We start from the raw sequence: 26,628 nt of genomic DNA on the forward strand, positions 1-26,628 counted from the left end.
TAAACAGCCTACTTACATGGTGTGCAAAATCTGTGAGTCAGGCGAAATACCCTCAGATTTCAAGAGTAATGTAATCATTCCAATCCCAGGGAAAGCAGGTGCTGACAGGTGGGAATACAACCCTATTATCAGTACAGTAACTCTTAGCTGAAAAATACTAACAGTATTTTTTAAAGAAGAATGGAAAAATAGTAGGAGCCGACCTCGAAGGAGATCAGTTTGGAGTCCGGAGAAATATAGGAACACGCGGGGCAGTACTGAACCTACGACGTTCCTTAGAAGGAAGGCAAACATCCGTTTATAGCATTTGTAGACTTAGGAATGTTTTTTAAAATGTTGACTGGAATACCCTCTTCGAAATTCCGATCAGCGGTAAAGTAAGCGAAAGGTTGAAACTTTCCGGCAGACTATAACTGTGTGCCAGACCGAGACTCGAACTCGGGACCTTTGCCTTTCGCGGGCAACTGCTCTACCAACAGAGCTACCGAAGCAGGACTCACGCCCCGTCCTCACAGCTTTGCTTTCGCCAGTACCTCGTCTCCTACTTTCCAAACTTCACAGTTCTGCAAGGTTCGCAGGAGAGCTTCTGTGAAGTTTGGGAAGTAGGAGACGAGATACTGGCGGAAGTAAAGCTGTGAGGACGGGGCGGGAGTCGTGCTTGGGTAGCTCAGAAGTTTCATATCAGCGCACATTCCGCTGCAGAGTGAAAATCTCATTCTGGAAACATCCCCCAGGCTGTGGCTAAGCCATGCCTCCGCAAAATCCTTTCTTCCAGGAGTGCTAGGTCTGCAAGGTTCGCAGGAGAGCTTATGTGAAATTTGGAAAGTAGGAGACGAGGTACTGGCTGAAGTAAAGCTGTGAGGACGGGGCGTGAGTCGTGCTTGGGTAGCTCAGTTGGTAGAGCACTTGCCCGCGAAAGGCAAAGGTCCCGAGTTCGAGTCTCGGTCCGGCACGCAGTCTTAATCTGCCAGGAAGTTTCATATCAGCGCACACTCCGCTGCAGAGTGAAAATCTCATTCTGGAAGCGGAAGGTTATTTACAACATGTACAGAGAGCAGACATGGGTAATAAGAGTCGAGGGTCATGAAGTTAGCAGGGCTTGAGAAGGGAGTGAGACATGTGTGTAGTATATCGTCTATGTTACTTTATCGGTAGGCTTCAGGGAGAAGAGAGAAAAACTTTGAGGTTTGTTCAATAATATATTGTAATTTTGTCAGAGATAACAAAGGTTTGGAAGAGCAGCTGAAGTGTGTTCAAACACCAACAAAAGCAAAACAAGGATAATTGAATGTAGTCGAATTAAATCACGTGATGCTGAGGGAATTAGGTCAGTAAAGGAGACGCTTAAACTAGTAGATTAATTTTGTTATTTGAGCAGCATAATAACTGATGGTATTCAACGTTGAATACATTTTGAGACATAAAGGGATCAACAATTTAGTATTGGACGGAAGTGTGGTTGGGTGGAGGTTGGTGGTGGTGTGGGGGGTGGGGGGGGGGGGTGGGAGGGTGGCAGGGAGGGAGGAATTGACGGTAAAAATTTTAGAGGGAGACTAGGAGATGAATACCGTAAGAAAATTCAGAAGGATGTAAGTTGCAAGCACGGAGAGCAGCAGCAGACCAGTCTTCATACCGAAGACCACAGCAACAACAACCAGAACACCAACAACAGGACCGAGCGAGGTGGCGCAGTGGGTAGCACACTGGACTCGCATTCGGGGAGACGACGGTTCAATCCCGCGTCCGGCCATCCTGATTTAGGTTTTCCGTGATTTACCTAAATCGCTGCAGGCAAATGCCGGGATGGTTCTTTTGAAAGGGCACGGCCGACTTCCTTCCCTAATCCGATGAGACCGATGACCTAGCTGTCTGGTTTGCTCCCCCAAACAACCCCCAACCAACAACAGGTGAGTGTAATGGCTGTTTGTACATTTTTGTTTTATGTTTCTATTGTATGATGATAATGAGTGAAGGGAGAGGCTTAAAACGCTTTAGTATAAAGCGTAATTCATCCGAATAGCACTAAGAGGCCCGCCATGTTTGACCTTCCGTTCGATTTGGGAGGCAGTCTGGTTTTGTTGTCAGTGCGAGCCGGTTCGCAGTTTCTGCAGTGATGAACAAAATGACTGAGTCATTTTCACCTTCTTTCGTGGTGCCTATCAGGTGAATATGTTTGTCATTACAGAAGTGCACAATATATACCTGCACAGTTAACTTGCTGTCTATCCGTGTTCATACTTGCCACGTTATTCTTCCACGTAATGAAACGGAAGCTCGTACGTTGCTCACTTTTCGATAAATGGAAGCTAATTGTTGGACCGAATATTATCTTTTCAATTTCTCGTGCTGTAGATTGACGATTAACACTGTCTCCGACGTTATAGAAGAGTTATTCCCTTGCAAGAAGTTGTATATTGAGAGCATACGATTCAGTTTACTCTTTGCGAGAATCATGTTTTCATTCGTTACTTTGAGGACCCACGTGGGCTTTGTAGAATAGTTGCATTCTTTTGAGAACAATATACATACAGTTTCATAATATTTTTCACTGAATTGTTTCGGCCAAACCAAGTGATTTCATTTACTGTCTTTACCCGAAGCAGCTACATGCTACCTCGCCTCCATGTTGTGCACGGTTGTTGCCACCGGCTTCGTCTCGTAGATGCTGAGGGTGGCATGAAAAGTTTGCTAAATTTAATACATTCTACAGTTGCAAAATATTAGCAATGTATATATATTGTGCTTCTTTGTACGGATTTCGATTTAGCATGAGGAAATGAAGGTCGCTGGGCGCTATTTTAGCTGATTTCTGAACGTATCAGCTTGAACACGAGGCAGAACCAGCTAAAGCTAAAGGAAAAGAAATAATAACAAATCAACAACGGACAGTGAGCTGGAATATTAGAGAGTTATATTGCGGAATTCATAACAGCGACGGACTCTCTGTTAGCAATTTAGGAGAAAATTCTGTTTTGACGTAGTGTTCTGATCTTAGTAAATAAAGAAAGTATTGGTTTCATTGTTCTTATTTGTTTGGACACAGTGAGTATAAACAAGAAAGAAATAAGAAGGAACATCCCCATTTGTACTGCTGGAGGCCAAAGGCGAGAGCAAACACACTTCACAATTTTTGAACATTTTCTTGACGAAAAATTACTTTCTGATTGATGGTTGAACAGTTAGCTATGAAACATTCATTTCAGTTGCAACTGTGTTAGTTACGTTTGTGTGTCTGTGAGTATTACTTTACATACACCTTGTCAGATTGTGTTTCCAATTTGTTTATCTATCTCTATCCTAATCGGATGTTGATAATGGGTACACGGCTACGCTTATCCTCCTAGATGCAGTGTTAACACGAAGTTACCCAAGATACCATAGGTCTAAGAATATCAGTTAGGAGCTTAAGACGAAAGACTCTGCTGTTATATTGTCTGCCTCTCTAAGTAAGCTGAACCGTTAGCTAATAGCTTCCTTACAAATCATACGTTTTATTTCATTTGTCATGACAATGTGAATTACTGATAATACCTGCATTCAGTAAGTTTGTGTGTCTGTGAGTATTACTTTAAATTTCCTTGTCATATTGCGATTCCAATTTGTTTTCTGGGGCATACAGATTCATATATTACTGCAAAGCTTTGCTTATATTAGTATCCCAACTTTAATCACACACACACAAACAATTAGTACGCAAAACGAGATTTCTATTAAGGCAACAGAAATACCTGGGATGAAAGTTATTAATTTCCTGAAATTTGTTTTGAGGTTATAGCCATTACAAACACGAAAATAGCGTTAATTTATGATAAACGCTGACAATATACGTATTGAAAAGGGAGAAACAAATGTGAAATGATATGTTAGTTATAATGTGTCCTACTGGAATGAAGTTCCAAACGACGATTTAATTGCGAAATATGTTACGCATAATACTCATAACCTACGAAAATTCTCAAAATTGTACTTTTATTCACTTTAATATCTACACTGACAATCTTGGTTAACAATGATTTGAATGAGAGTACTACTGTTAAAGTTGTGTAAAAGCACAAATATGAACGACAGAAGATGTTATAGCACAAAGAAGGTTACTCGTGCTACACAACGTACGAAAACACATATCTGCATTTTACTTCGAGTTAAGGCTATTTTAGCGAAGTCGGAATGTTGACGCTAGTCGTGTATCGATCAGGTCTAAGGAAAGATCTGCAGTGATGGAGTGGGCAGATATAGTCAGTGTTACTTCATCATTACTGGAATATCCCGTTCGCAGCAGATAACAGTTTTGGATCTCACATGTTACAGATTCCCAAACAACCCAGGTGAGTTGCAAGCTGTGTGTCAAGTCGCGATGATAAAACTAACAGATAAATATAATTGGTTCATGTCCGATGCCGATAAGAGCTGAGGTTGTGATGCTGATTAAAAGCCTGATAGATAAAAGCCTCACTTCGAGAAATAAGGCGAGAACATCGATTACATATAGCAGAGAGCCGAGATTTTTTGCGAGAGAACCAGTCTTCAGCGGCTTGGCGAAGAAAACGAACGTAGCCAAAATGACACCTGGGAGCATGTGTTCATTCCTTCTGGCGCTTCTGGCCGTAGCGTCCCTACAGTGTGAGTATTCTAATCGGATATTGGTAATGGGTACACGGATACTCTTATCCTCCTAGGTACAGTGTTAACACGAAGCTACCCAAGATACCATAGGTCTAAGAATATCAGTTAGGACAGGGCTTAACAACTGGCCGGTTTTGAGCGCAAGTACTCGCGTCTGCTCAGGCACGTGCTCGCGAGCAGGTGCAAGGTCGCAGAGTAGGGAGGGAGGGGAAATGCGCATGCACGTTTAAAAAGGGCCGCAGCGTGCCTATTGAATTCGCGCCGACTATGTAACGTTTAAGGGGCTCCGGAACGCCCTATACTTGCAATGTTAAAATAACGCTTATAAATTACATCTTTCCTCACAAAGTATTTGAGGTAGGAAGTTGAACTTTTTACAGATTATTTATTGGAATATGGGCTACAACTTAACACAGGGATTTTACAAAATTTTAGTTCAGTTATTAAAGATGATTTTTTTTCAATTGTAATGAAAATTCACAACATTCTTTTGCAATTTTTTATTTATATATTCAAAAATATACAGTTTTTTTGGAAAAAAGGCTGTGTTAAAGTATGCAGAAGGTACTATGTAACATTTACTGAAAGTTTGAAACAAATATGTTTGGAAGATCCTTAGAAAACATGTAATTAGTATGAGAAAATAAAAGTTTTGGGAATCGAGCGACAAAGATTGGATTAACTTTTTAGTGCATTCCAGGTCCATAGGATCGATTATCTTCATCCTCTGCAAACTCTTCCTCCAGCTTCCTCTTGTTCCTCCTCCTGTTTACTCTTGCTTGTATTTCTAGACTCTTTACAGCCCTGTCTGCAGCCCGAAGGAGTTCCTTGTCTAAAGCAAGCATCGCTCGTACCATGTTAGAACCTATCTTCATTCCCATATTTCTAAATACCTTGCACCTTCCATTGTTGCCATCATTGAAAGTCGCAACAGCATCATACACACCAAAGTGAAGTGTTTCTATTCCAACAAATACAGTCTTGGGGATTCTCGACCATATAACACTATTTGCACTTTCATTGGGGTTTTGAGTTTTTCCGTGAATACACTTTTTCAACAGTTCAGGTGCTGCTAAGTCTCTGAAAATAGGTTTTATCACCTCCATTATTGCATGAGGCAGACTATGCTTATGAGTGTAAACTTCACCAGTTAGCAATCCTTTGTTATAATTACACCAACTGTCTTCTTCTTTGGGACACAAGCTATGTTGGGGATTTTCATCGGTTGAAGAAGTGTGAAAAAAAGAGCCCAAACAGCCTTCTTCATTTCGGCGACACTTTGTGTATTTTGCCTAATAGCCATTCCATAATAGTTCTGTATTTTGTCAATTACACTGTCAGTTAACCTTCCCTTCCCATCCAACCCTTTACCATCACTGAGTTTTTGTTTTTTGTACGAAGCTTTCAGTCGCCGAAGTCTTGTTCCCATTCGCTTCTGTACGTATCCAGTACACTCAAATTTCTGCACTGCAACATCATCACCATAGGGCTTCAGTCCTTGAACATGTTTGAAACTTTAAGAAGCACCATCACCAAGGTAATTAACATATCGCACTTTATCACACGCCTTGAACGCTGGAATATACTGGCAACACCAGCCACTTCCATTCCTCAACTACAGCCACTATAGTTAGCTTTGCTATTATTTTAATGTGTACCTTTATATTTTTGTGGACATCTACAATACTTTGATATTACTGCTACATCTAAAACTTTCCCTGTATACATACTGGTGGCAGATACTACACCATGAAGAGATGTGTGTCCCCGTTTATGCCAGGAACCATCGAACGCTGCAGTCAAATCTCTGTTACCATTATTTTCCATTACTGCCTCTGCCACAGCATTCTTCATTATTCTATACAGACATCTTCTACTTTAGACCCTATTAATTTATTATAGGTCGTAAACTTGGTTGGGGGATTTGGAAGATTCATGATGCCACAGAAAATTGCACCTGCAGTAGCACCCTTACCAACTGAACGCAAGGAATAAACAAATCTAATGTTGTGTTCGTAGATTTTGCTACCATTTTCTTCAGTTGCAGTTACTGCAACACTGTTCCAAAAAGTGGTCATGTATGAACACTTATCACATTACAGTTGTATTTCACTAGCAAGTCCTACGTGCTTTATTATGGAGAGTTCCAGACCAACTTCACTACAATGAATACATCTTACACAATTTGAAAAAATTCCTTTGAGAACCGACATATCAAATATTTCATTCACATCCGATTCGCCCATAAAACATTCATACACTCCTGGATATGGAAAAAAGAACACATTGACACCGGTGTGTCAGACCCACCATACTTGCTCCGGACACTGCGAGAGGGCTGTACAAGCAATGATCACACGCACGGCACAGCGGACACACCAGGAACCGCGGTGTTGGCCGTCGAATGGCGCTAGCTGCGCAGCATTTGTGCACCGCCGCCGTCAGTGCCAGCCAGTTTGCCGTGGCATACGGAGCTCCATCGCTGTCTTTAACACTGGTAGCATGCCACGACAGCGTGGACGTGAACCGTATGTGCAGTTGACGGACTTTGAGCGAGGGCGTATAGTGGGCATGCGGGAGGCCGGGTGGACGTACCGCCGAATTGCTCAACACGTGGGGCGTGAGGTCTCCACAGTACATCGATGTTGTCGCCAGTGGTCCGCGGAAGGTGCACGTGCCCGTCGACCTGGGACCGGACCGCAGCGACGCACGGATGCACGCCAAGACCGTAGGATCCTACGCAGTGCCGTAGGGGACCAACCGCCACTTCCCAGCAAATTAGGTACACTGTTGCTCCTGGGGTATCGGCGAGGACCATTCGCAACCGTCTCCATGAAGCTGGGTTACGGTCCCGCACACCGTTAGGCCGTCTTCCGCTCACGCCCCAACATCGTGCAGCCCGCCTCCAGTGGTGTCGCGACAGGCGTGAATGGAGGGACGAATGGAGACGTGTCGTCTTCAGCGATGAGAGTCGCTTCTGCCTTGGTGCCAATGATGGTCGTATGCGTGTTTGGCGCCGTGCAGGTGAGCGCCACAATCAGGACTGCATACGACTGAGGCACACAGGGCCAACACCCGGCATCATGGTGTGGGGAGCGATCTCCTACACTGGCCGTACACCACTGGTGATCGTCGAGGGGACACTGAAAAGTGCACGGTACATCCAAACCGTCATCGAACCCATCGTTCTACCATTCCTAGACCGGCAAGGGAACTTGCTGTTCCAACAGGACAATGCACGTCCGCATGTATCCCGTGCCACCCAACGTGCTCTAGAAGGTGTAAGTCAGCTACCCAGGCCAGCAAGATCTCCGGATCTGTCCCCAATTGAGCATGTTTGGGAATGGATGAAGCGTCGTCTCACGCGGGCTGCACGTCCAGCACGAACGCTGGTCCAACTGAGGCGCCAGGTGGAAATGGCATGGCAAGCCGTTCCACAGGACTACATCCAGCATCTCTACGACCGTCTCCATGGGAGAATAGCAGCCTGCATTGCTGCGAAAGGTGGATATACACTGTACTAGTGCCGACATTGTGCATGCTCTGTTGCCTGTGTCTATGTGCCTGTGGTTCTGTCAGTGTGATCATGTGATGTATGTGACCCCAAGAATGTGTCAATAAAGTTTCCCCTTCCTGGGACAATGAATTCACGGTGTTCTTATTTCAATTTCCAGGAGTGTAGTTTTCACTCATTGAACCAAGCTTCTTCTGTGAAGTATTTTCATTCCCACTTTGACTGCTATGGGCAGGTGTACTTGAGAGGTTAGGTTCACTCACTTGGTTATCGTCTTTATTGTTTACAGTAGTAACACATACCTTTGGCTTTCCAACATTTCTCCTTTTCTTAAAAGCCTTCAGAGGATTTCTGATAACTTTAATTTTACTCATTATTATACTTCAACAAAACAGAGACTCAAGAAACAGAATTAATTACGAATATTTTCGAGATAACGACAGAGTAAATAAACATGAAACAATCGACAATCACACCAGCGATATACACTCCTGGAAATTGAAATAAGAACACCGTGAATTCATTGTCCCAGGAAGGGGAAACTTTATTGACACATTCCTGGGGTCAGATACATCACATGATCACACTGACAGAACCACAGGCACATAGACACAGGCAACAGAGCATGCACAATGTCGGCACTAGTACAGTGTATATCCACCTTTCGCAGCAATGCAGGCTGCTATTCTCCCATGGAGACGATCGTAGAGATGCTGGATGTAGTCCTGTGGAACGGCTTGCCATGCCATTTCCACCTGGCGCCTCAGTTGGACCAGCGTTGGTGCTGGACGTGCAGACCGCGTGAGACGACGCTTCATCCAGTCCCAAACATGCTCAATGGGGGACAGATCCGGAGATCTTGCTGGCCAGGGTAGTTGACTTACACCTTCTAGAGCACGTTCGGTGGCACGGGATACATGCGGACGTGCATTGTCCTGTTGGAACAGCAAGTTCCCTTGTCGGTCTAGGAATGGTAGAACGATGCGTTCGATGACGGTTTGGATGTACCGTGCACTATTCAGTGTCCCGTCGACGATCACCAGTGGTGTACGGCCAGTGTAGGAGATCGCTCCCCACGCCATGATGCCGGGTGTTGGCCCTGTGTGCCTCGGTCGTATGCAGTCCTGATTGTGGCGCTCACCTGCACGACGCCAAACACGCATACGACCATCATTGGCACCAAGGCAGAAGCGACTCTCATCGCTGAAGACGACACGTCTCCATTCGACCCTCCATTCACGCCTGTCGCGACACCACTGGAGGCGGGCTGCACGATGTTGGGGCGTGAGCGGAAGACGGCCTAACGGTGTGCAGGACCGTAGCCCAGCTTCATGGAGACGGTTGCGAATGGTCCTCGCCGATACCCCAGGAGCAACAGTGTCCCTAATTTGCTGGGAAGTGGCGGTGCGGTCCCCTACAGCACTGCGTAGGATCCTACGGTCTTGGCGTGCATCCGTGCGTCGCTGCGGTCCGGTCCCAGGTCGACGGGCACGTGCACCTTCCGCCGACCACTGGCGACAACATCGATGTACTGTGGAGACCTCACGCCCCACGTGTTGAGCAATTCGGCGGTACGTCCACCCGGCCTCCCGCATGCCCACTATACGCCCTCGCTCAAAGTCCGTCAACTGCACATACGGTTCACGTCCACGCTGTCGCGGCATGCTACCAGTGTTAAAGACTGCGATGGAGCTCCGTATGCCACGGCAAACTGGCTGACACTGACGGCGGCGGTGCACAAATGCTGCGCAGCTAGCGCCATTCGACGGCCAACACCGCGGTTCCTGGTGTGTCCGCTGTGCCGTGCGTGTGATCATTGCTTGTACAGCCCTCTCGCAGTGTCCGGAGCAAGTATGGTGGGTCTGACACACCGGTGTCAATGTGTTCTTTTTTCCATTTCCAGGAGTGTATATTGAACCATCACAGGTTAGCCACAACACATACTTTATCTCACATCACTAAAATGTACCTGATGAACACGGACGTTAAAAATAACACCATTTGACAGCAGTTTAACAGCGCCACAGTGGGTCACGCCCATGTAGAACACACTTCAAAAAAAAATTTAAAAATAGTTGTAGTCTTCGGAACTGAATAAATTATATTTCTATTAAAAGGTAATAGTCTGCAGATTCAGAAAACGCAAAAAAGTAAAAATTGAACTTTTCATGATTTTGAGCCTTTCCCGAGCCCCTTAAAGCACTACGATCAGCTCTAACAGTCATTGCGCTGGTTAAGAATCATGTCAAGTCGCCGTTGTGTAACCCTAACCATGCTTTCGCAGTTTAACTCCCATTGGGAGGAATTGTATCTGTTCACAGAAAAATATGGTGTTCCAAAATGTTTAGTATGTCACAATACGCTGAATTCTTTCAGGAAATTTAATTTGCAGCGACATTATGTGTCGTACCACTACGGAAGTGGAAAATGTGATGGACCAGATCGTGCACAGGAAGTTATTAAACTTAAAAGGAAGCTACCCGAAGAAGATCTGGACGACGAAGAAAAATCAACTGAGGCAGCTCTCAGAGTGAGTTACAAAATTGGTTTGCTTTTAGCAAAATCCCTGCGCCCCTTCACTGATGGCGATTTAATAAAAGAATGTTTGGTAGTTGCAGCGGAACATATGTGTCCATCTCAAGTTGAACAATTTCGGATTGTGCCATTATCTAACATGACCATTATGCGTCGCATACAGGACATGGCAGACGATATCCAGAGACAACTTGCAAATATCTGTAAAGATTTAATGGCGTATTCTCTAGCTCTGGACGAAAGTGTTGTTATCACTGGAATAGCGCAGCTTGCCATATTTATGAGAGGTTTTAATAGAGATCTTCAGGTGAGGGAAGAGCTCCTCGATGTAGTAGCCATGAAGAACACTGCAATCGGAGGTGATATATTAAGTAGTGTTGAAGAAAGTGTTGAAAATGTAGGATTGTCGTGGAATTCGTTAGTTTCAGTGTCTACAAACGGTGCACCAGCGATGACAGAGAAAACATCAGGTTTTGTTGCGCTGTTGAAGGAGAAAATGCAAAAACTAACCATGCCGAATGCAGGGAAAAAATCAGGTTTCGTTGCGCTGTTGAAGGAGAAAATGCAAAAACTGACCGTGCTGAATGAAATAAGGGGCGTTCACTGTGTGATCCACCAGGAAAACTTATGTGCAAAGAGTATCACTCTAAAAAATGTGATGGTTGTTGTTGTTCGTACAACCAATTACATAAGGAAGCATGGACTACAACACAAGCAATTTAAAAGCTTTCTTGAGGGTGTAGAAAGCCAGTATGGTAGCCTGCCTTATTACAGCGAGGTCCGCTGGCTTAGTCGTGGCGAATTATTAAATCGATTTTTTTGCCTATTAGATGAGATAAATGTGTTCATGGAATTAAATAACATGTGTGTTCCTGAATTGAAAGAGCCTTCATGGAAATGTGATCTCGCATTCTTGGCAGATTTAACTAGCCATCTGAATGCTTTGAACATTTCACTACAAGCTAAAGATGTGCTAATTACTCATTTCATGGATCGAATACGAGCTTTTAAAATGAAATTGACACTTTGTGTGAGTCAGCTGGAAACAGGAAATCTAGCTCATTTTCCTAAATTATCATCCATGAAAGATGTTCACAAAGACTGTGAACATCATTCACATAGTTTAGTTGCCTTTAAGAAAGAATTTGATCAACACTTTCAAGACCTGACAGCACTAGACGGAGATTTTGATCTGTTCGCCTCTCCATATTCAGAGAATATTGAAAAGATTCGTCCTGAGCTGCAACTAGAAATTATTGACCTGCAGTGTGACAGAGAATAGAGACAAATTTCAGAACAAGAAAAACATTTTGTAATTCTACAGACAGTTCCCTCATGATAGGTTTCCTCGTTTGCACAAACTGGTGGCTTCAATAATATCAATGTTCGGTTCCACGTATGTTTGTGAACAACTGTTCTCTGCAATGAAATGTAACAAGACACGCCTGAGAAACGCATTGTCTGATCGAAATTTAAACTGCACGCTGCGCCTACAATGCACAAGAACAATTACCCCGAACATAAACGCAATTGTAAAGGACAAAAAGTACAAGATAACCGAGAATCCCACACTTCAGTGACACCTTTTATTGTGTAACTGTTCACAAATTAATACGAATGTAGAGGCATACACTAAGCTAATAAAATTATGTAGCACGTGTACATTCTCCTTTATTTGTTTCATTTGTCGCAGTAATAAATCGTGAGTGATATCCCTGCAGGTGGCCGCGGATTTACATTGACTGGCGGCAGCTGTTGTGTGCACCACGTGACTCTCCCCACTTTCCGATCTGGTCCAGTAGTGGGGGTAGCGTGCTCGCACCGCTCCGTGCTCGTGCCTTGCTGCTCACAGCTTGCTCCGCGAGCACGTATTTTGTGAAGCCCTGAGTTAGGAGCTTAAGTCGAAAGACTCCGCTGTTATATTGTCTGCCTCTCTGAGTAAGCTGAACCGTAAGCTAATAGCTTCCATACAAATCGTGTATTTTATTTCATTTGTCATGACAATGTGAATTACAGATAATACATAATGGCCATTTTAGATTGTATTATACGTAAGTCTCCGAAATGAAGCGTCTCTATACAGAGGGAACATTAATAAAACCAACAAACTTCAGGGACGGATTTCTGAGTGGAAATGGAGGAAAAAAGATCTTATGAACATGTCTCCGGAATTGTACACTACTGGCCATTAAAATTGCAACACCACGAACATGACGTGCTACAGACGCGAAATTTAACCGATAGGAAGAAGATGCTGTGATATGCGAATGATTAACTTTTCAGAGCATTCACACAAGGTTGGCGCCGGTGGCAACACCTACAACATGCTGACATGAGGAAAGTTTCCAACCGATTTCTCATACACAAAGAGCAGTTGACCGACGTTGCCTGGTGAAACGTTGTTGTGATGCCTCGTGTAAGGAGAAGACGTTAGCGGACAGAGCTAGAAATATTTGTGAACCTGAGTTGCTCGACGCTGAGATGGAACATCTCCACAATGCACTAACGAAGAACGGATATTCGTCCGCCGAAATAAAACGTGCGTTGAGGCAGCCACGCAGAAATCATATTGACGTAGAGGCTACTGCAAAATCTAAGGTTTTCCTGCCGTTTGTTAAAAATTTAACGGAAGGAATAGGGAGGATCTCGACGAAGTGGAATATTACCGTAATTTACAAGCCCACCAGGAAGATACAGGAATACCCTAAGCCTGCAAAGGACGCTCGCAAACCTTTGGAAAAAGCTGGAGTGTATAGCATCCTATGCAGCTGTGGTGATGTTTATGTGGGTACCACTAAAAGAATTGTTTCTAAACGTTTGGAAGAGCACAAGGGAAATTGTAGAAGAGGAGAAACGGAACGATCAGCTGTTGCGGAGCATGTTTTCCAGCCAGGGAACCACAATATTCGGTCCGAGGAGACGCAGGTACTAGCGGCCACAAGCGGATACTACGAAAGGCTCTACAGGGAGGCAATCGAAATCGCTAAACACCCAAATAATTTCAACCGGAAGGAGGAGGGCGTGAAATTAAACGGGATATGGATGCCGGTGTTAAAGAAGATGTGTACCATCCCTCCACTACTGGGTGACGGCAACGGCGATCGACGGCGACGGACAGCGGCCAATTGCACTGACGTTTTCAAAACAGGTGACGTCACACCGCGGCGCGGGAGCGCGCGGACACGGAATTTAGCGGCAGTCAGTAGCGAGCCAATGGGTGTGTTGGACCTTCCATCGACCTACGGACCCCCTTGAAGATGTCTCCCGCAGTCGGAGACGAAACGTTGGGAACTGAGGCAAAATTCATCAACCGACCACGGCATAACAGCCCGGATAATTATAACGGACATAATGGACAGAAATGCATACCATCACGTTTTCGACTTTGATAAAGGTCGGATTGTAGCCTATCGCGATTGCGATTTATCGTATCGCGACATTGCTGCTTGCGTTGGTCGAGATCCAATGACTGTTAGCAGAATATGGAATTGGTGGGTTCAGAAGGGTAATACGGAACGCCGTGCTGGATCCCAACGGCCTCGTATCATTAGCAGTCCAGACGACAGGCATCTTATCCTCACGGCTGCAACGGATAGTGCAGCCACGTCTCGATCCCTGAGTCAACAGATGGGGACGTTTGCAAGATAACAACCATCTGCAAGAACAGTTCGACGATGTTTGCAGCAACATGGACTATCAGCTCGGAGACCATGCCTGCGGTTACCCTTGACGCTGCATCACAGACAGGAGCGCCTGCGATGGTATACTCAACGACAAACCTGGGTGCACGAATGGCAAAATGCCACTTTTTCGGATGAATCCAGGTTCTGTTTACAGCATCACGATGGTTGTATCCGCGTTTGGCGACGTCGTGGTGAACGCACACTGGAAGCGTGTGTTCCTCATCGTCATCCTGGAGTATCACCCGGAGTGATGGTATGGGGTGCCGTTGGCTACACGTCTCGGTCACCTCTTGTTCACATTTACAGCACTTTGAACCGTGGTCGTTACATTTCAAATGTGTTACGACCCCTGCGAAACCCTTCATTTGCGGAGGATAATGCAAGACCGCATGTTGCAGGTCTTGTACGGGCCTTTCTGGATGCAGAAAATGTACGACTGCTGTGCTGGCGAGCACATTCTCCAGATCTCTCACCAATTGAAAACGTCTGGTCATTGGTATCCGAGCAACTGGCTCGTCACAATACGCCAGTCACTACACTTGATGAACTGTGGTATCGTGTTGAAGCTGGATGGGTAGCTGTACTTGGACACGCCATCCAAGCTCTGTTTGACCCTATGCCCAGGCGTATCAGGATCGTTATTACGGCCAGAGGTGGTTGTTCTGGGTACTGATTTCTCAGGATCTATGCACCCAAATTGTGTGAAAATGTTTTCACTTGTCAGTTCTAGTATAACTTGTTTGTCCAATGAATACCCGTTTATCATCTGCATTTATTCTTGGTGTAGCAATTTTAATGGCCAGTAGTGTATCTTTACCACGGTAGACAACGTTGACGAATGTAAGTTCGTTTGACTACGTAGCGTTTGTTCCTCGTGTGTTGCGGGCAGTGTGATTGACGCAGCGTTCTTTGAGCAGCAGATTTGTCCGCTATTCATGTCAGGAACAAGACGACAAGGTGCTTTTGCACGGCGAAGCAGATGAAAACGCTCGAGAAGCAGCTCGGCTATAACAAAACAAGTGCCCTCGGAGACGCGAACCGTATCACACATCACAACATTTCATCTGTCTGCACGTTCGTCTGTCTGAAAGGACCCACGATCACATAAACACCCTAAAAGCGCCGCATGCATATGTGATGCATTCACTGTATATTGCTATCTCGTAACAAGTGGCGATATTCATACCAAGCGGGTGGTCTCCACTGTGAGCAGTTACAATAAAAATGGAACTCACAATATGTACATAAGAAGCAACCGGGTGCGATTGCACATTGTCGTCATCAATGTGCTATCATTTACCTTTGTGCATTAGCCCCATGAAGTCTCTCACACAATCGCTAACCAGTAAAATAAGCAAAGAAAAATATTCACAGTGTCTTCATCTCGTGCAGGCAGAAACTGGTGTCTGAGGTGACAGTATTTGTCAAATGTATCTGCTATCCTTGCGTGTTAACGAGTGTTATACAGAATGCTCAACATATGTTTCACATATTCCTGCAAATGGCTTTACTGGTAAAAACCAGAAAAAAAGTTCCCGTAATTGTATGTTCTGAAACAAATACCTGTTGAGATATGGGCCGTTTTACTTGCGAAGAAGAACGTTGTTGTACCATGTTGTTTTTCAAATCAGTTTATTGCGAACAATCGGTTTCGGGCAAGACCCATACTCAAGAGTGTCTACAGCAATGTGAATACAACTGCAATGTGTCTTATCAAAAAATAACGTGCCATGTGTATTGTGCGTAGCACGATCGTCGACGTTCATCCTCCAAAATATAAGGTGGAAGACTTGATAATGCTTACTAGAATAGTATTGTTAGCACACCCCTAAATCGAAACACGTAAACTAAACAGAACAGCTTAAATGCCCTGGTCGTTAAAGCCGTCGAATTAACAGACTCAAGGTCGGGCAAGAACCGAAAGTTCGTAATACCTGCCTCAACCAGCGTACTACCGCCTGTGCCGGGCAGTCCTGGTGTGAAATAGCCAAGAAAATCCACTAATGTTGTCCACGCATGCCAGCAGTACTTGTGTGCCGATCGCGAGCATGGAAATAGAATCACGATTAGATACACACTGACATTAATGACGGTGTAACCACCAGGATGTTGAAGGAAAGCATGCAAACGTGCATCACTGTGATGTACTGCTGCCGGATGTCAGTTTATGGTATTGAGTTCCATGTCTGTCCCAATTGGTCGGTTAATGCACGGACGGTTAATACCATTTGTGGACCACGCTTGAATTGTAGTTCGATGATGTCCCATGTGTGCTCCATTGGAGACAGATCTGATGAGCGATCACGCCAAGGCAACATGTCGACACTGCGTAGAGCGTTTTGGGGTATGTGGGCAAGCGCTATCCCATTGGAATGCTGTTTACGAATGGCATCACCACAGGACGAATCACGAGATTTACGTACAGACTTGCAGTCAGTGTGCGTGGAATAACCACCAATGTGCTCCTGCTGTCATATGAAATCTCATCCCTGAGCATAACTCCTGATGCAAAGAATGTGTGTTTCGGCATGCTGACAGGTTTCTTGCTGGCCCTCAACTCGTCTCCTTGTGTCTGACACATGCACACCACTGGCACTTACCCAAGGAAGTGTTATAGGCCCTCTATTGTTCCTGAAGTTGTGGGTAGAGCAAACCAAAACTACAATTCATTGGTAGAACACTTAAAAGGTGCAACAGATCAACTAAAGAGATTGCTCACAACACGCTTGTCCGCCCTGTACTGGAGTAGTGCTGTGCCGTGTGGGATCCGCATCAGGTGAGACTGACGGATGACATCGAAAAAGTTCAAGGAAGGGCAGCTCGTTTTGTAATATAGCGAAATAGTGGAGTTGGTGCCACAGACGTAATTCTTGAATTGGAGTGGTAATCATTAAAACAAAGGCGGTTTTCGTTGTGACAAGGTCTTCTCATGAAATTTCAATTAGCATTTTTCTCCTCAGATTGCGAAAATATTCTGTTGGCACCAACCTACATAGGGAGAAAAGATCACCACGATAAGAGAAATCAGGGCTCGCACAGAAAAATCTAAGTGCTTGTTTTCTCTGCGCGCCGTTCGAGAGTGGAACGGTAGAGAGACACCTTGAAGGTGGTTCACTGAACCCTCTGCCAGGCACTTTATTGTGAATAGCAGAGTAATCACGTAGATGTTGATGTGGATGTAGAATCAGCTGTCATCAGAAAACACAACAGCCCTCCACCCTGACGTCCAATGAGCTCTCGCTTGACACCGCTAAGGTCGCAAATTGCTGTAATATGCGGCTAGAGGAATAAACGCTACAGGGCATCTGGCTCGAAGCTGCCCTTGAAATAGCCGATTCGTAACAGTTCGTTGTGTCACAGTGATGCCAACTGCTGCTTAGATTGCTGCTGCATCTGCTGTACGATGCACCAGACATACGCCAGACACGCAGGTGTTCCCTCTCGGTAATATCACGTGGCCGACCAGAGAACGGTCTTCTCGCGACCATATATCCTTGTGATCACCGCTGCCAGAAAACATGTGCAGTGTCTATGTCCCTGCCAAGTCTTCCTGCACTATGGCAGAAGGAACATCCCTCTTCTCGTAGCCCTACTGCACTACCTCGTTCAAACTAAGTGAGGTGTTGATAATGGAGTCTGAGGATGCAAATCAGTTTCCCCTTTAAATACACGCTCTAACGGTCTCTAGTGTGAGCTACTGTTGAGATTGGACGTGGTCACTTGATGTTAAGGCCACGGTATTACGCAACTGGCCCGAAATTGAATATTCATCATCTTTCAGATGTAGAACCACCCCTACCAACTTTCGTTTCCGTTCCACAACTCCTCCTTGATATAGCAATTTTTTTTCCTTTAGTGTATGACTTCTCCATTTGTTCCTCCACAGGCTTAGATGCTAACATCTTTTCTTTAACATCGTGTGGTGCCTTTCCGATAGATATAGTTTTGTACGTGGGCGCCAGAGTTCTAATATGCGCTACTATCTCTTTCCAAATGAATTCTCCTCCGATCTTTGTACGTGTCCTGCACACTTCCAGGTGGCCGCCCGCTGGCAACAGGTGGGAACAGGCGAATAACGTGGGCACCAATCCTTCTGGAATCACTGTCCTAGGATGGTGGTTGCATCTAGCCGTACAACATACTATACCTATCTGCAATATGGCTTCACCAAGTCCCCCATGGCCTGGTTATCCATGATGGCACACACGAAATTATTCACTTGTTGATACTTCGAAATGTCCTGAAATATTGCCAAAAGCTCTCATAAAATAGTTAACACTCCGAGTCTTGTGTTTTCGTCCTAACATCTCCGTTCCCACCTTCACAAGATGCCCTTGGAGCGTTCTACTCAATCTGTTTTCAGTCATGTTATCATGTGCCTTTACATGCTTCACGTCAAACTTCTAGGCCGAAATGGCGACATCCAGACCAGTTATCTAGCTATTCTTCTCATGTGGTTTGGTCCAGCCAACACCCTGCTCAGAGTCTAATTTTCGATCTCGAATTGTTATCGTCCACGTTCTCGGTAAAAACGAAACCTCTCTACCACGAACAATATAGACTAGGCTTCCAGCTCATTAACGTAATGGTGTTTTTCCTGACGGCTATAATCTCCGAGACAAGTACAACAACCTTCCAGGTGTTCCTGTAGAAATATAGCTTCCACTTCCAACAGGGAAGGATCTGTATGAGCAATGTACAGTTTCTCATAATTGGTAATTGTCAGTACGTAAGTGAATACTATAGCGTCCTTCAAGGATTCAAAAGCATCTTGCTATGATTCCCTCCACTAAATCTCTTGTCGCTTCTTGTGCAATGCACTCTACAATTTGGGCAGCTGAGAAAAATTCGGAGTTAATTACCTGAAAAAGTTCAACACCCCAACGAACCTAGACATTTCCCTAATATTAAGAGGCGGTGCACACTGTGTGCATTCTGAATCCACTCGCACTTCACGTGGTGAGACGATATGCCCCAAAAATGACATTTCCAGTAATAGAGTTTTATACTTGCCCAGTCTGGCAGACAGTCCTGCCTCCCTGAGCATGGTGAAAACACTTCTCTGAAACTGGACATCAGCAAATTATCAAGATAATGATGAACGAATTTAAATTTAATGTTGGATGACAACTAGTCCAGTAACTGAGATGAGATGGAGCATCTCTCGCAAGGCCAAATGGAACATGATCAAATTCAAACAGTTTGCACTCAGCGGAAATGCTGTGACGTGTTTAGACCCCTCATCCAACGTAACCTGATAATAAGTCTGATTAAGGTCCTAGGTATTATATGGCGGTGCATTTGTGAACTAGGAAAAACAGTTTTGCAAAAAAATGGATCAATTGGCTCTGAGCACTATGGGACTCAACTTCTGAGGTCACTGGTCCACTAGAATTTAGAACTACACTCCTGGAAATTGAAATAAGAACACCGTGAATTCATTGTCCCAGGAAGGGGAAACTTTATTGACACATTCCTGGGGTCAGATACATCACATGATCACACTGACAGAACCACAGGCACATAGACACAGGCAACAGAGCATGCACAATGTCGGCACTAGTACAGTGTATATCCACCTTTCGCAGCAATGCAGGCTGCTATTCTCCCATGGAGACGATCGTAGAGATGCTGGATGTAGTCCTGTGGAACGGCTTGCCATGCCATTTCCACCTGGCGCCTCAGTTGGACCAGCGTTCGTGCTGGACGTGCAGACCGCGTGAGACGACGCTTCATCCAGTCCCAAACATGCTCAATGGGGGACAGATCCGGAGATCTTGCTGGCCAGGATAGTTGACTTACACCTTCTAGAGCACATTGGGTGGCACGGGATACATGCGGACGTGCATTGTCCTGTTGGAACAGCAAGTTCCCTTGTCGGTCTAGGAATGGTAGAACGATGGGTTCGATGACGGTTTGGATGTACCGTGCACTATTCAGTGTCCCCTCGACGATCACCAGTGGTGTACGGCCAGTGTAGGAGATCGCTCCCCACACCATGATGCCGGGTGTTGGCCCTGTGTGCCTCGGTCGTATACAGTCCTGATTGTGGCGCTCACCTGCACGGCGCCAAACACGCATACAACCATCATTGGCACCAAGGCAGAAGCGACTCTCATCGCTGAAGACGACACGTCTCCATTCGTCCCTCCATTCACGCCTGTCGCGACACCACTGGAGGCGGGCTCCACGATGTTGGGGCGTGAGCGGAAGACGGCCTAACGGTGTGCGGGACCGTAGCCCAGCTTCATGGAGACGGTTGCGAATGGTCCTCGCCGATACCCCAGGAGCAACAGTGTCCCTGATTTGCTGGGAAGTGGCGGTGCGGTCCCCTACGGCACTGCGTAGGATCCTACGGTCTTGGCGTGCATCCGTGCGTCGCTGCGGTCCGGTCCCAGGTCGACGGGCACGTGCACCTTCCGCCGACCACTGGCGACAACATCGATGTACTGTGGGGACCCCACGCCCCACGTGTTGAGCAATTCGGCGGTACGTCCACCCGGCCTCCCGCATGCCCACTATACGCCCTCGCTCAAAGTCCGTCAACTGCACATACTGTTCACGTCCACGCTGTCGCGGCATGCTACCAGTGTTAAAGACTGCGATGGAGCTCCGTACTGGCTGACACTGGCGGCGGCGGTGCACAAATGCTGCGCAGCTAGCGCCATTCGACGGCCAACACCGCGGTTCCTGGTGTGTCCGCTGTTCCGTGCGTGTGATCATTACTTGTACAGCCCTCTCGCAGTGTCCGGGGCAAGTATGGTGGGTCTGACACACCGGTGTCTATGTGTTCTTTTTTCCATTTCCAGGAGTGTAGTTAAACCTAACTAACCTAAGGACATCAAAAACATCCATGCCCGAGGCAGGATTCGAACCTGCGACCGTAGCGGTCTTGTGGTTCCAGAATGCAGCGCCTTTAACCGCACGGCCACTTCGGCCGGCCAACAATTTTGCAGTCGCAACTGTGGTATGAAGTGAAGTACTAACTTTTTATTCACATCCCTGTAATCTACCGCTGGTCTCGACTTTTCATTTCGAAGGGTTTGGGTGCCTTAAATATGGACGCAGAATGTTGTGATTTAGATGTCCTTATGATCCCTTGTTCGAACATTTCCTCAATTAGTGCCTTTAACTTCACCAGATGGGGTCGCGACGATCGATAAGCTAGCCATCTGGCAGACACCGCGTCAGTCTTCTGAATACAATAATAATAAGACTCACAATAATAATAAGACTCATAAGACCCAAGCTGTTCATCAAGACATACGTGGATTCATTGTACAGCTTATCCAATTATTTCGTTTGTCTCGGGGTTAATGATCTTACTGTACCATATTACTGCGGCATTCCTTCTCCTGGACAACAGCTACTAAGAATCCTCAATGCTGTCAAAAGGAGAATATTCTACTCCTGGAGAAATAAAATATAAAATGGTCCTCTTGCGAACTGGAAGTAACCCCGTCATCCTAATGAGCTCAGACGTGAAAATGAAATCAGTAGACAGTCCATCGGCAACCCCTAATGTAATTCTCCATTTAAATCACAGATACTTAATTTCACCTCCACCCACCCCAGTACACAGTAACGTATAACACGAACTTCTCATACGATCCTGCCAATCCACACATCGCTTCGTGTTTTCGGAATTACTTCTTAGATAACATGGTTAACGAGCTACGAGGACGGCACCTACTGGTTCACTATTGATGTCGCAACGCACAGACAGAGTCTTGTTTCGCTGGTGTGGCACTGATCCCACCTAGCAGTGACCGAGCTAACAAAGCCTTATGAAACAGTCCTCTACTCAACCTTGTATCGGCCATCCTCTGTGGGAGTCGCGTCTACAGCGCCCTGTGGCACCACCAGATACCGTCCGTCTATTTTCACTAGCCTGCTCGTCTTCTTTCACCAGCCTTGATCAACGTACCTAATGCCGTCCATTTTATAGGCTAGTTTCTCCAAATATCGGAATGTTTGAGTTGTTTGAGCAAAACGTTATGCGTAACTGGTCCACTTGATTAATTTCTTCGAAGACGTTCACTAAAATTGCCATTAGCAGCCAATATTGTGGTTGCATGGTAGACAATGTGTGGGGGGTCGAATGCCATACACATCATTGGCCTTTTGCGACCTCAAGGCATTCCTTGTCAGATTTTCAGCGACTCTCAGTCGCCAAGTTACTGTGCAGTGTAGTCACAGGATTTAATGATCGCTTGGTAATATGTCGAAGCCGTTATTGGTACTGTCTGTGTGACCTATGGTTGGAATATGTGATTAAAAAAAATTACAAGATGCCGATTGATTTCCTTAGGGCAGTAACAATGAAAATATATCTCTTCTTTTACGGTACATTGTCCATTTCTGTGTTTAGCTGCTCGCTATTCCAATTTTCTAATACCTTACATCTCACTCATTTCATACAGGGATAGGTTGTAGTAAGCTTGATCTGGGTGAATTATTATTTTATCCACAATGAACACAGAGGAGACATACAGGGAGCTGGAAAGTGTAACATAAAAACATACGTTTAGAATTTTCTAAGTTGATGTGTCAACTGCTTTTCAAGTGAAGTCATCAAGCTGCTTGTAGCACTCGCCTACACGATAACTGGACCGTTTACCAGTTCATTTCTCCTTTCTTATATAACTTTCGATGTCAAGAATAAGATGAGCCTGATTACGAAGTCGACTATTATGTCGTCTCAGACATACGACAGTTTTGTAAGCATCCTATTTCGTAGTCAGATTTCATATACACGTTCTCTGAAAGTCATTACCTCTCACGAAGTGATGAGTCACCTTGCTTTGCTGAGTGGTAGTCAGTACTAAGTAACGTACGTGGGCCCGCAGCTCGTGGTCGTGCGGTAGCGTTCTCGCTTCCCACGCCCGGGTTCCCGGGTTCGATTTCCGGCGGGGTCAGAGATTTTCTCTGCCTCGTGATGGCTGGGTGTTGTGTGCTGTCCTTAGGTTAGTTAGGTTTAAGTAGTTCTAAGTTCTAGGGGACTGATGACCATAGATGTTAAGTCCCATAGTGCTCAGAGCCATTTGAACCATTTAATGTACGTGGCTCTTCTTATTACTCACTAACATATTAATTAAACTGTACTTTTGTGTATGCTAAAGTACATACTGTAAAGTTTCTCATCACTAAAACTACACTAACGGTCATTAAAACTATATTAACTGCAAACAATGACCCGTATGAATTCCGAATTGTAAAAAGTGTTGAGTATTGTGCGAGCAGTAACTGAGATTGCAGAGAGACTGCGCGCATCTGAGGCCAACAGAGTTTGATCGTAAAGGTCAATGTTACGCCATGATTAGTCAGAGAGGAGCTGTCAAACGAAGCGGAAATTTAATTTCAAATACCAGCACAGCGCCTCAGCGATAAATAGCGCCATATCAGTGAGTCAGACTGGAGGGTTAGTGCGTTTCACACACCTCACATTTTAGTGCAAAATATGCACAAAAGTGAGACACTACAAGATGAACGACAATGTTCGCGAACTTTTTGAAGAATAAGAAAACCAGTTCCAATATGACAGTCAGTCATAATATAGATTAAATACTCATCACCTACGTAAAATCAAGATTTTTCAATATCTTTAAAATATGGTGGAGTACGCAGCAGTTGTGATATCCATTTACACGTGTAACAACAGGAACGAATGTAAAAATTGTGGGGATATAATATAACAGGAACATGAGATGACCGGCCGCTGTGGCCGAGCGGTTCTAGGCGCTTCAGTCCCGAACCGCGCTGCTGCTACGGTCGCAGGTTTGGTTACTGCCTCGGGCATTGCTGTGTGTGATGTCGTTAGGTTAGGTTTAAGTAGTTGTAAAGTCTAGGGGACTAATGACCTCAGATGTTAAGTCCCATAGTGCTTCTAGCCATTTGAACCATTTGACCGTGCGAAGAATCTGCCAAAATTATTAGAAGGCACTTAAATACATTTAGTGAATCTTTTATACCAGAAGAATTTCGTGGTTCGAGGAAAGGACATCATTGTAGTGACTCTGTATTTGCTTAAAACAGTTGATACAGAAGAGACAGGAGTTCGGTTGAACAAACAATATTTTATTCATAGAATGCTTAACAGCATTCGACGGAATTCCGAGCTTTGAGAAATAACTGGATATAAAGCCCACCTACATCATTTAAAAAGTCATGAGAGACTTGCAATTTGACACTACCATTTGTGTAGACAACACAGGGAGAAATTAAACTGACGCAGTCATAAACAATGGAGTGAAACGAGGGTTCCACCGCCGAAACAGTTTAGTATTTATATGTGTGCAGCTACGAAAGACGTCCAGCAAATATTTTTCTTTCTGCAAGTACTACTCTGAGATGAAGAAGTTGGTACAGAATAGGAATTCGTGGTGCGTGTCATCAAAGCAGTCAGAAGACTGAAAAAAAAGAAAAGACTAACAAATCAGTATAAAGCATCGTAGAATTGGCAACACAGTTTGATTGTGACCTACTTGCAAGCAATGAGTCTAATGTACAAATGGCCACGCATAAATTCAACTCCGTTTTAAATTGCCACCTGGAGATGTTGGTGTTGTGATCTTCAGTCCAAAGACTGTTTTGATGTAGCTCTCCGTGCTACTCTATCCTGTGCAAGCCTCTTCATTTGTGAATAACTGTTGAACCCTACACCATTCCGAATCTGCTTAGCGTATTCACCTCTTGGTCTCTCTCTATAATTTTTACCCTCCACGCTTCCCTCCAACACTAAACTGGTAATCCCTAGATGCCTGGTGTCCTACTAACAGACCCTTCTTCCAGCCAGGTTGGGCCACAAATTTCACTTCTCTCAGGTTCTATCCAGTACCTCCTTATTAGTTACCTGGTCTACCCATCTAATCTTCAGCATTCTTCTGTAGCACTACATTAGAAAAGCTTCTGTTCTGTTCATGTCTACACTTTTTACCGTACATATTTCTTTTCACTTCAATAAATGATTACACTCCATACAAAAAATTTCAGGAAAGACTTCCTGAGACTTAATCATTACTCGTTGTTAACAAATTTCTCACCTTCAGAAACGCTTTCCTTGCCATAAAAAAATGGTTCAAATGGCTCTGAGCACTATGGGACTTAAACATCTGTGGTCATCAGTCCCCTAGAACGTAGAACTACTTAAACCTAACTAACCTAAGGACATCACACACATTCATGGCCGAGGGAGGATTCGAACCTGGGACCGTAGCAGTAGCGCGGTTCCGGACTGAAGCGCTTAGAATCGCTCGGCCACAGCGGTAGGCTCGACCAAGCACAGATAAGCTATGCGTCAAGACTCTTAGATGCCTCGTAGAACTTCAGATACGCTATCCTGTTATAATCTAGGAGAAATTGAGTAGCATGCTATCCAAGGATAACAAACTTCACTTCCTACATTGTTTTACCCTTTTTTTCGGTTTCTGCTTTGCACCTTATCTCCGACTAACCTTCGTGGATGTGCTACACTTCGTGTTGCCCTCTCCTTTAGCTGACGGTACACGCGCCGCATTCGTCAAACGGCACGTTGTGCGAGGCGCTGCTCTGTCGCCGGAGGACTACTTCGCCAGCCTCGTAGACCAGTTCGACGACACCGTCCGCAGCTTGGGCTTCTACAACCTGCCCATCCACGACTTCATCAAAGAGCTTGAGTGAGTTTCTTTCCTACTTCCAGTAGCGATTATTACTGTCTCGTAGATAAATGTGTTAAGCCTGTAATATACACTACTGGAAATTAAAATTGCTACACCAAGAAGAAATGCAGATGTAAACGGGTATTCATTGGAAAAATATATTATACTAGAACTGACATGTGATTACGTTTCCACGCAATTTAGGTGCATAGATCTTGAGAAATCAGTACCCAGAACAACCACCTCTGGCCGTAATAACGGCCTTGATATGCCTGGGCATTGAGTCAAACAGAGCTTGGATGGCGTGTACAGGCACAGCTGCCCATGCAGCTTCAACACAGTTCATCAAGAGTAGTGACTGGCGTATCGTCACGAGCCAGTTGCTCGGCCACCATGTTTTCAATTGGTGAGAGAATGGAGAATGTCCTGGCCAGGGCAGCAGTCGAACATTTTCTCGATCCAGAAAGACCCGTACAGTACCTGCAACATGCCGTCGTGCATTATCCTGCTGAAATGGAGGGTTTCTCAGGGATCGAATGAAGGGTAGAGCGACGGGTCGTAATACATCTGAAATGTAACGTACACTGTTCAAAGTGCCGTCAATGCGAACAAGAGGTGACCGAGACGTGTAACCATA

The 26,628-nt window shown here is 45.1% G+C and overlaps 1 protein-coding gene across 1 annotated transcript in view; it reads left to right on the forward strand.

Annotated features, from left to right (window-relative positions):
• The first annotated feature begins 4,544 nt into the window (after positions 1–4,544).
• LOC126188715 (uncharacterized) overlaps positions 4,545–26,628 on the forward strand; it is a 59,357-nt gene continuing 37,273 nt past the window's right edge. Inside the window, exons 1-2 of the mRNA XM_049930322.1 lie at positions 4,545–4,620; positions 25,850–26,009. Of these exons, the coding sequence (XP_049786279.1) occupies positions 4,560–4,620; positions 25,850–26,009 (221 nt within the window). The 5' untranslated portion in view covers positions 4,545–4,559. The remainder of the gene's footprint in view (positions 4,621–25,849; positions 26,010–26,628) is intronic.

This window comes from Schistocerca cancellata, chromosome 5 (genome assembly GCF_023864275.1).
Source record: "Schistocerca cancellata isolate TAMUIC-IGC-003103 chromosome 5, iqSchCanc2.1, whole genome shotgun sequence".
Taxonomy (NCBI): Eukaryota; Metazoa; Arthropoda; class Insecta; order Orthoptera; family Acrididae; genus Schistocerca; species Schistocerca cancellata.